General features: G+C 35.1%; 1 protein-coding gene across 3 annotated transcripts; it reads left to right on the plus strand.

The window, feature by feature from the left end:
* Nucleotides 1-5,450: 5,450 nt before the first annotated feature.
* LOC133738228 (RING finger protein ETP1-like) lies at nucleotides 5,451-10,250 on the plus strand. 3 transcript variants are annotated; one of them, XM_062165697.1, is made up of 6 exons: nucleotides 5,451-5,846; nucleotides 7,547-7,600; nucleotides 7,848-7,990; nucleotides 8,271-8,396; nucleotides 8,498-8,702; nucleotides 9,092-9,220. In XM_062165697.1, exons 1-5 carry the CDS (start codon nucleotides 5,823-5,825, stop codon nucleotides 8,502-8,504), a joined length of 354 nt encoding a protein of 117 aa, XP_062021681.1. In that variant the 5' UTR covers nucleotides 5,451-5,822; the 3' UTR covers nucleotides 8,505-8,702; nucleotides 9,092-9,220. The 3 variants fall into 3 exon arrangements, with proteins under 3 accessions (XP_062021681.1, XP_062021689.1, XP_062021677.1); XM_062165705.1 differs by lacking the exon at nucleotides 8,498-8,702 and adding an exon at nucleotides 10,113-10,250 and having other exon boundaries at nucleotides 5,468-5,846; nucleotides 7,488-7,600; XM_062165693.1 differs by lacking the exon at nucleotides 8,498-8,702 and adding an exon at nucleotides 10,113-10,250 and having other exon boundaries at nucleotides 5,468-5,846.
* Nucleotides 10,251-11,078: the final 828 nt, after the last annotated feature.

Genomic DNA, 11,078 nt, shown 5'->3' on the forward strand with positions numbered 1-11,078 from the left:
TTGTTTGATGGAAGAGTGCATGAACTTCTCTACTCAATATCTCAATGATGTGGAAAGCAAGTTTAAAAGACCAGCATGGAAAAAAAATGATGATGATATAAACAAGGGAAAAGACTTTGTACTTGAGGAAATTACTTGGACACAAGCTCATTGATGGATCTTATTCCATACAAAGGCAGTCACACCATTTCTCAAGTATGTCATGTTGCTTATTGGTTTTGTCTTTTTATAATCTGCATATAATCAACAATATATATGACAAGTAAAACATTTCTTAGAAACTAAGAAACTTAGTGGATAGTTTCTAAGTTTCTAGGCAGAAAAGTAATGATGTTCATGTTGGTTTGCAGTGAACATCTTATTACTATTCGACGACAATTTCCTGCTGCAAATGAACAATATGTTCAGAGAGTTCATTTTCGGGAATTTGCAAACTGGTTTAAGGAGCATGTATGTTGCTAGCTGTAATTAGATATGTTTAGTTCATCTTTCAGTGTCTTTTAGTGTGCAGTTTTTAACTATTGTTTACAAAAATCATGATATCAATTTGCAAAGAACAAGTGATGTATTGTTATCAGAAGAAGTTATTGTTTTGTCTAATTCTCCTAGTCCATTAGCAAAGAGATTGACTTCTTATAATGCAAATGGGTTTTTCTTTTGAGTGAAAAGTCTTGATAATCATCGCTCAACACAGAATAGAGATGTAACTTTACAAGCAAACAAGAATCTTTCTATTGACTCTTCACCATACTATGGGAGATTGACAGATATTATCAAAATCCCTTACTCTATTGATATCAAAAATGTTTTGTTTAAGTGTGATTGGTTAATCCTACTACAGGATAAAGTTAGACAATTTTAACTTTCCTTTAGTTAACTTCAAGCATTTGTTGTACAAAAATGATTGCATAGGGGATGAACCCTTCATATTGGCATCTCAAGCTCATCAAGTTTGGTATGCTCCAGATCCTTCAGGGCAAGAATGGCTGAATGTTGTTCACATGCCTTCAAGAGACTTATCCCTTGTGCAAACTAACAATACTGAAGAAGGTGGTATTTCCACTCCTTGTTGTCAATGAACCCACAAACCTTATCATTTAAGAATGGGTGAACGTGTTGATCATAATTCAAAGCCATCAAAAGCGAGTCAATGGATGTTGAAATGGATGATTGAGATCGTAGCTTGTAATATAGTAGATGTAGGTTAAGATGGCACTTATAGGTGCAGATTTTTGTGCGCATAGGTCTTTTTTGTTTGCTGCAACTTGGCCTTCGTGTATGGAATATATGATATTAATTATGGTCTTTTTTGGACAATGTTCTTTGATTCTGTCATTTCAATTTATGATAAACTGTTGTATTTATATCATGGACTAATTTCAGTTTACCCCCCTGATGTTAGGGGTCGTCATCATGTTAGTCCCTCTGGTTTCAATTTAATCATGTTAGTCCCTGTACTCTCAAATTTCATCATCCGTGTCTAATTTTTAGACTTCCGTCCAAATTGGACGTTAAATCAGTCCAGTGGGCCCCCTTTTGGGGGTAAAATGGTCATTTTGAGCTCCAAATTATATTAAAAAAAAATTCTGTTTCCTTTTTTTTTTTTTTTTTTTTTTTTTTTTTTTTTTTCTTCGTTTTTTTTTTTCCTGTTTCTTTGCTTTTTTTTTTATTGTTATTTTTTTTTTATAATTTTGTCTTCAACCTATACACCACAAGTTATAATAGGTTTATAAAGTGAAGAATAATAGGATATATCCCCAACAAAGTGAAGAAATATCTGTAAAATATGATTAAAAAGATAAATACAGATATTTGTTCACTTTATTGGGGATATATCCTAAAATTCTTCGCTTTATTGGAAATATACCACAAGTTATAATAGGTTTATAAAAACAAAAACAAAAAATACTCTAGGTGTTTCTTTTTTATTTTTTTATTTTTTATTTTTATAAATTTTTTCTTCAACCTATACACCACAAGTTATAATAGGTTTATAAAAAAAAAAAAAAATACTCTAGGTGGTTAAAAAGTCGCTCGCTGGTCTACGTTATTTGTGATATGGGAAATTCTACAATGTGTTAACGTATGACATGCATACAATTGCCTTAAAAGTGGTAAAATGAGTCCTCAAAATAGTAATATTAGTCCTCAAAGTGGTAACATGAGTCCTTAAAGTGGTAAATTTTCTTAGTTACCACATGAGTCCTCAAAATAATAATATTAGTCCTCAAAGTGGTAACATGAGTCCTTAAAGTGGTAAATTTTCGTAGTTTACCATATGAGTCCTCAAAATAGTAATATTAGTCCTCAAAGTGGTAACATGAGTCCTTAAAGTGGTAAAAATAGTTGATGTATGAGAAATGTTAACATACCATAGCTTTACCCTTGTGATATATCTTCGATAAAGTGAAAAATTTTAGGATATATTTGTAAAATATATCTATAAAATATAATAGGTTTATAAAGTGAAGAATAATAGGATATATCCCCAATAAAGTGAAGAAATATTTGTAAAATATGATTAAAAAAATAAATACAGATATTTCTTCACTTTATTGGGGATATATCCAAAAATTCTTCGCTCGCTGGTCTACGATATTTGTGGAACATCTCCGATAAAGCGAAGAATTTTAGGATATATCCCCAATAAAGTGAAGAAATATCTGTATTTATTTTTTTAATCATATTTTATAGATACTTCTTCACTTTATTGAGGATATCTTAAAATTCTTCACTTTATAAACCTATTATATTTTACAGATATATCCTAAAATTCTTCGCTTTATCGGAGATATATCACAAATATCGTAGACCAGCGAGCGGCTTTTTAACTACCTAGAGTATTTTTTTTTGTTTTTATAAACCTATTATAACTTGTGGTGTATAGGTTGAAGACAAAATTATAAAATAATAATAATAATAATAAGCGAAGAAAAAGAAAGAGAAAAACAAGAAAATAAAAAAAATGCAATAAAAAAAAAACAGAAAAAAAATGCAAAAAAAAAAAAAAAAACGAAAAAAAGAAAAAAAAAATCTTTTTTTGTTTTTTAGTTTTTTTTTTGTCTTGAAATGACCATTTTAGCCCTCAAAAGTCAGACTTAACGGTCCAAATTGGACGGAATAGTAGAAATTGGACACGGATGATGAAATTTGAGAGTACAAGGACTAACATGATTAAATTGAAACTAGAGGGACTAACATGATGACGACCCCTAACCTCAGGGGGGTAAACTGAAATTAGTCCTTATATCATATAAAACTTGTTGGTTATTTCGATTCCAAACATTATGACATCATATAATTGTAAATGTCCTTTTTCAGTTAACCATGAAGAAATGGAAGATTGATCGACCGCGCACCATGTCTGAATATTTGAGTTCCAACAGCTCTCAATCTTCAAGAAGCAGCATCTCCTCATCACAACAGCTATCAGAGTCTTTAAGATTGCCACCACTATCTCCTCCCCCGCCATCTCCTCTTCCACCTCCTCCACCACTGCCACCCCCTGCACTACCATCTCCACCAGCAGGTACATCGATATCTAATATATTTGTAATGCAGTAATTTTTGTTTTAAAGTTACAATTTGATATTTTTAAAACTTGGTTAGAGATGGAAGTACAAGCTACTACTGAAAGTTCCAGAGGTCAAAATAAGGGTATCTCATAATAGAATACTGGAGTTAAAGTTGAAATCAAGTTTGATTCTACCATCCAGCTTGTGGGAGATAGGTCTGCGCAATTAAAGTCACAGTTGAGACAAATTGTAAGGGATGGGCAAAGAATTCCCCTAACAATAATTGATTGGAAGTCTGTTGGAGCTGGAGTGAAAGATGAAATATTGAAAGAAGTTAAGGTATATATGTCACTTATATTTGTTGGTAAACACTAGGATGAAAGACAAAAAAAAAAAAAAAAACTCGATTCCATGTATTTGCAATTAGTTTTTGGTTCTGATTTTTTTAAAAAAAAATTATGAAGCATAAGTACTAGTTTCAAGTATAGACTAATCCTAACCTATCAATGTTTCGTAGGATAATTTGTTGAATGTTCCAGAATGATATAAAACTGTATGTTTGAGATGTTGCAATAATCTGTGGAAGGATCATAAAAGCAAAACGAAACTCAACTTCTTTGAGAAAAACAAAGAAGATCTAGATATTCTTTCAAAAGTTCCTGCCAATATTGTGACAGAGCAATGGAGTGAGCTAGTTGCCTATTGGAGTAGTGAGGATGCTAAGGTACTAGTGGCACAACATTTATAAATAGATCATCGAATACCAGAGTCACTATTATTTAACCTTGATATTGATGTTGCAGATGATAGCAAGAAGAAATTCTATCAATAGAGAGCTTCATGGACCAGTTCATACTACTGGTCGAAAACACTTTGCTTAATTACGATTTGAGGCATTACACTTCATTCCACATTTATGTGTTTCTTCAGTAGGAGATGAGTTTCTTCTTGTTTTCCATTTGATCTATAAATTTGGTTCTTGTATTGAAATCTGAAAATATGGAAATTTGGACTGGAATATAGATTCAAGTAGCTATTATTTTGTATTTGATAGATGGAGCAAAATGGTGAAGAAACAGATAAGATGAATGTGTGGAAAAAAGCACGAGACCAATCAAAACCAAAAGTAGTCCAAGTCATTGTAAGCTTTATTTTTAGTATATTAAATGATAATGCTTCGGTTTCTAATTTATATTTCCTTTTTCAAGCTGGTAATTCTATACTTGAATGTAGGAAGAATATGAAGAGCGACTTTTATTAGAACCTGAAGACCAAAGGAACCTTCAGGCTATCAAAGATTGTATATTTCATGAATTGATTGGAGAGGATGGCCATGGATATTGTCGCACCTATGGATCTGGCGTGCCTCGAAGATTTGTCTACCCACATGCACCAAATTCCTCTAAAACTACTAATGATATAATACAAAAAGTAACTGAATCTGTGGTAAAAAAGTTTCAGGATCATCTTAATATGCTACAAGCTCAAATTGATTTTTTGGAGAATAAAGAGAGGAGAGACACATATCAAAATGGACAGGTTTGTCATCACAAGAATAATTGTTTTAATATTTAGCTCTTATTTGATGTGCACGATTTATTAGATGGTATTGATGAGATAATATAGCAAGACAATAAATATGAAGTAATACGGAGAAATTGAGATTTCAGTTTGTTTTGACAAGAAATATTTAGCTGGTGACAAGATATATTCAGCTTTGACAAGAATTGTTTAGTTTAATATGCTTCCCTATATAGGTCATATCACTACTAAAAAAAATTGCAATTGCTTCGGAAATTTGCGACGGAAAAGTTTTCCGTCGCGAAAAGTCTACTTTTGCGACGGCATGTACTACGGCTATTTTACCGTCGCATCTCGGAGAGTTTTTGCAACGGACGTAACCTTACCGTCGCATAATTATACATCTATTGCGACGGTATGGTCACGCCGTTGCTTGGATATTATAAAATAAATATAAAAAAAGAAAACAAGACTATTCAATTGATCCTTTAGATCTACACCAAAACAACATGCCACTTCCTCCTCCTCTCTCTCTCTCTCTCTCACGCTTTATTCACTAAGCTCGATAGGGTAACCTAGCTATCCTCGGCCTCCACTGAAGCGAGAGATTGGTGAGAAGCGGAGGAGATCGAGCTTCATTGACGACGTGCCCGAGGAGGAGGACGAGAAGGAAGAGGACGACGACGACGATGATGAATACGGCCCCAATCGTGGGGGCGGCGGCGGGATTCGTAAGCAGAGCAAAAAGAGGCCCTCCGGTGGATTTTCTTGATCTCGAAGCGGTGGATGATTCAGATGAGGATGAGGACGGTACGCTTTAGCTAGTGCTTCTACTAATCTCTTTTGATTTGGAATTGTGTATTTGTTGATTTTTGTTCTTATGCATTTTGGGATACTGATTGGAATTGGGTAGGAATAAGGTTCGCAGTTGAATTGGCCATAATTGTAGGTGGTGAAAATTGAAATCGATTCGTGGGTGGTAGTGTATTATGTATTTTTGATTTTCTTTCATTATGATTTTTGTAGGGTTGCAATTGGTGATTGACGCTCCGACATTTGTGCACAATTAGGAGGTCTGAGTTTTTGATTTGGTTGGATTTGTGGATTCTCTCTATAATTCATATAATTGATCTTTGTAATTTTCATGTGTTGGTAAGTCATTGATCAAATTGATGAAAACTCGGATCTATGTCATTTTCAATATTACCTGCAAATTTCTGAAATAATTTGGTACAAACACACTCTAAACTAGGCCTGGGCTCGGGTCGGGCCGGGCCCGGATTTTGCCAGAACCGAGACCGAGCCCGAAGTAATCGGTCCGGGCCGGTTCGGTCTATTTAAGATGTGAGAACCGACAGGAGCCCGACCCGTTATGTTTAGTGTCGGCTATTCGGGCTTTTCGGTCCAAAACCTTAGTGGGTGAGGTTGAAGACGACAGCAGTCCCAAAGCCAAGCCACTGCTTCAGCTTCTTCGTTCGAGCAGATCTGTCGGCTGCGGCAGCCGGAGCTTCTCCGGCGACTTTCAACTGGTTTTGGCGATTGCACTCTCAGAAGGGTCGAGTCTCAAAGAGAAAGCAAGCCAAACATTCATCATCATCAGCAGCTCGCAACGGCGCCGAGAATGTCAAATGTGGTGGGCTTTTCAGTGGATTCATGATGACTTCATCTTCTTCATCCTCTTCGTCTTCCTCGTATTGGGTCCTCGAATTGAAATGAATGGAATCGGAATCAGATTTAGAACTTGAACTTTGGAAAGAAGTTTGTGTTGATGCCATTAAATTTGGGATGAAATGAACTGGGTTTTAGGTTTTCAATTTGAATAATCGGGGATTTGGGAAGAACTAGGGCCTGAGATGGTTTAGTGAGAGAGAGAGGCTGAGAGCCAGAGATGGTTCAGAGAGAGAGAGCGCGAGAAAGAGAGAGGGAGGCTGAGAGCAGAGATGGTTCAGAGAGAGAGAGCTCGATCATGTGGCATACTGACATGATAAACTATATAATAATTAATAAGCCCATTATTTAATAATTAGAGAGTGGGAGACAAAGCAAAAACGGGAGACAAAGTGGGGACATTGGTCTGACTACTTTGGGGTTTTTTTTTATATTTAATATATTATAATAACACCCAATAATAATAAAGGGAAAAGTGGCAAATGATGGGAAAATGGGCCAGTTCGGGCTTTTTTCGGGCTTTCGGTCTCTGCATATTTGAGGCCCGAGACCGAACCGAGAAAATATATTCGGGTCGGGTCTTAGACCGAACCGAGAATTTCAAAGTCAAAACCGAACCGAATCGGGCTTTTTTGCTCAGTTCGGGTCGGGTTTTCGGTTTTTCGGGTCCGGACGCCCACCCCTACTCTAAACTGATTTTCTTGAATCGGTTTTTTTTTTTTTTTTTTTTTCCAGTTTTCTAGCTATTATAATCGGTGTTGTTTCTTTTTGTTTTGTATCCAGTGCTTTGCATTTTGAGTGGGTCGAGTTTATGATGAGAAGATGGGGTTTTGGTGATGCAGGGGTTTCTGGGTTGTTGGCTTAACCTTGAGGTGGAGGTGTGTTCAGAAAGGCAGGTGAGCTGCTGTTTGTGGTGTGGCTTCAAACATCCAATTCCACAGTTATTGTTCATGCTTGCAGACATAGATTGCTTTTACGTTCAAGGTTTCTTAATTCTCCTGTCTCAATTTTGTTTATTGTAATTGTAAATTGGTTCCTATTTAATGTTAAACTGTGATTAGTTTTGTATAACCAAACTTATTGGTTATAAGTTTGTAAACCAAACCTGATTGTTGTGAATTCCTATAACCAAACTTGTTTCAGGAAAACCCAATTGTAGAAGACGACTTACACTTGTTATATGGAGCTGAATTGGGTTGGGTCGATGCCTGCACATCCTGCGATCACCTGCCTTCTCTCTCCTCCGATCTTGTTCACATCCCCACCCCTGATACTAATTGCAACAGGTTACTGTCTTCCCAAAAATTCTCTATTTGGGAATCTCTATTTGGGTGATCTTTGTTGTGTACTGTCTTAGTGTCTTACTTGCATATTTGCAGGCTGTCAATTGTAAGAATATTGCTAGTTTTCTTAATGAATACCTTCAAATTGTTTCAGTAAAAAGACTTGTACTTCTAAAGCTTGCGTCTTTTTGTCCTCTATCCTTTGACATCGATCAAAGTCTGAGTGGCTGAGTTCTGAATCATACCTTAAGTTTCTAATATGGGTGATACTTTCATATACTAGATGCCAGCACCCAAGTGAGAACTGGTTATGTTTGTGTTGTAAGGAAGTCCTCTGCAGCCGTTTTGTAAACAAGCATATGCTGCAGCATTATCAGCAGATAAATCATTGTGTTGCTCTTAGCTACAGGTACTATTTTTGATGCTTTTACAACAAAGTTTCTCATCTTTTCCTTACTTTTTATAGAGTGTTTATTACAAATGCATGTTGTGATTTTATTTACATTTCAGGCAGTGATCCTGTTGTGATTGTAAATTATTGATGAAGCAAGATGAGGTAGAAGTTGAAAGAAAGTTGAGAAAGCTTTGGCTGATCTTTGTTTTTTAACAACCTTTGGTTGGTCTTAGAATTGTGATTGTTGGTTGGTTATACATCTGTATTTGAATTTTCTAGAGAGTCATGCCAAGCGGTTGGTTTCTTCTCTTGCGTTTTTGGGTGAGCTAATCTTCTTAGTTCTTTTAATTTCTACCTAAATGTTATATTAACCAAACACAATATATCATTTCTTTATGCTATTTACTTTTTTCGCACAAGCTCTTTCGAAACTCTGTTTTAAGCTTAAACATGTCTTAACTAATTGATGCTTTTTGGTACCTATATAATAAATGTCAGTCACTGCTTCTTTCTGTTGCCTTTGATATTGAAAGATATATCATTTCTTTATGGTATTTACTTTTTTGGCACAAGCTCTTTCGAAACTCTATTTTAAGCTTAAACATGTCTTAACTAATTGATGCTTTTTGGTAACTATATAATAAATGTTAGTCACTGCTTCTTTCTGTAGCCTTTGATATTGAAACTCACTGATTGAGATCTTCTTGCAGCTTAGAGTTGATGGAGTGCTTATGAGATTAAGGGATACCCGTATGCACTGTGCTTTTGGAGATAATGTAAATCCCATTATTCTTCGAGAGAGCTGCTGGAGAGAAGCTACATTTCAAGCTTTGGCTGCAGTAAGTTCATGTTCTATGCTCACTGTCAAACAAGTGTAGTTTTGTCTCTACTATGTGGAAACAAAACTATGCTTCTGATTTGTGAATCTCCCCTACTTTCCCAAAATGATTTTGATATGCGACTTATGGAAACTCAACAGGCTTTTTGTAAACCAATGACTAGCCAGGTCAGGAACTTTTGAGGGATAATACTTGGTTGAAGCATTCTTTTAGGAAAAGATATATAAAGTTTGATCCTCTAATTGTTCGGCATATCTAACTAATTAGGTTATGAAGTCCTTCAAAGTTCAATCGTTCAGATTTTGTTAACAGATGGAATTCATATCGCACAGTTCTTTCTTGCACCGTTCAATCTTCTAATCTGGATAAATTTTGGCAATCTGCTCATCCTTAGGTCAAGCATGTAATATCAAAGATTTGCAAGATAAGTAAATCATAATAATGGAAGTCTGTTAGAATTTGGATTTTAAGTAAGGAGTATATCTTGTCAACCTGTGGTTGTAAATTTTGTCTTCAAGTCAAGTTTTGTTTCCTACTGAAATCTAATATGGTAGTTAACTAAGCATAGCAAGATTTGCTTAAAGATTTTGTAGAAGCAAGATACAATGCTATTCTACATGGCATTCTTTTATTATCTTCATTGCGGGTTTATTGGGTAAACTTGATATGTTTAATCAGCTAACTGATATTTAGCTGATATTGGGTAAACTGGCCACTGATTTTTTCTAAATGCTACTTGTTGTCTAATATTTCCTGATTATCATCCTTCTCATTACACCTTCCTTCCTGTTATATGAAAAGACGATTTTATCATAAGTATTTTCTCTTGTATTTGTCATAAAACAAAGGTCTTTCCATTGCTCATTCTCTTTTTCTAATTTAAACAATGCAGAAGGGATACCCTTCTGAAGCTGCTGCCTACAATGATCTCAAGTATCATTAGCCAAAGGCTTCCTGTGGTCATGAGCAAGACCCAAAAGCTAAAGGTATCTAGTAACATGTAACCCTGTAAATTATCTTAATGCATGAGGATAAATTTCAAATGTTTTGTCAGTGTGGTGGATCCTATTGAATGTAAAAGTTTCTTTGAACCTTCGTTGATATTCTTATTATATTTCTTGCTTACAACTGCATTTTCTTTCATTTTGCAGTTCAGTTTATTATATCCTGTTCTTCATTCCATTATATGTAGTAATAGAAAGACAGACTAGAAAAATAATCTCTTAGTGAATAACTGAAATTGGAATGTGGATGTATAGAATGAAATGCAGCCACTTTGAGGCATGAAGTGGAACCAAAAAGAAATTTCAGGCTACATGTACTATTTTTGATGCTTTTACAACAAAGTTTCTCATCTTTTCCTCACTTTTTATAGAGTGTTTATTACAAATGCATGTCGTGATTTTATTTACATTTCAGGCAGTGATCATGTTGTGATTGTAAATTATTGATGAAGCAAGATGAGCTAGAAGTTGAAAGAAAGTTGAGAAAGCTTTGGCTGATCTTTGTTTTTTAACAACCTTTGGTTGGTCTTAGAATTGTGATTGTTGGTTGGTTATAGATGATGGGTTTCATAATATTTTTCAATTTATGATATTTGCTGCAGATGGTACTAGCGTTGGTGTGCAATTCACACCATTTTTTTTTTATAAATGAAATATTCTTTTGCGACGGCAAAGTATCCGTTGCAACAAATTCACCCCCAATTCTTTTTTTAAATGAAATATCTTTTTGCGACGGCAAAGTGTCTGTCGCAAATAGTTTAGCCATTGCGACGGCAACAGTTTTCCGTCGCAAATACTTTTTTGCGACGGCATTTTCCCGTCGCAAATGGATTTTGTGACGCCACCTATTGCAA

This window comes from Rosa rugosa, chromosome 1 (assembly GCF_958449725.1).
Source record: "Rosa rugosa chromosome 1, drRosRugo1.1, whole genome shotgun sequence".
Taxonomy (NCBI): domain Eukaryota; kingdom Viridiplantae; phylum Streptophyta; class Magnoliopsida; order Rosales; family Rosaceae; genus Rosa; species Rosa rugosa.

Excerpts from the sequence above, each read along its gene's own strand:
- LOC133738228 (XM_062165693.1), top strand. The coding sequence starts at position 5,823 with ATGATTCAGATGAGGATGAGGACG. Across the intron at positions 7,601-7,847 it reads AGGTGTGTTCAGAAAGGCAG|GAAAACCCAATTGTAGAAGA; the intron begins GTGAGCTGCTGT and ends AACTTGTTTCAG. Across the intron at positions 7,991-8,270 it reads CCTGATACTAATTGCAACAG|ATGCCAGCACCCAAGTGAGA; the intron begins GTTACTGTCTTC and ends TTCATATACTAG.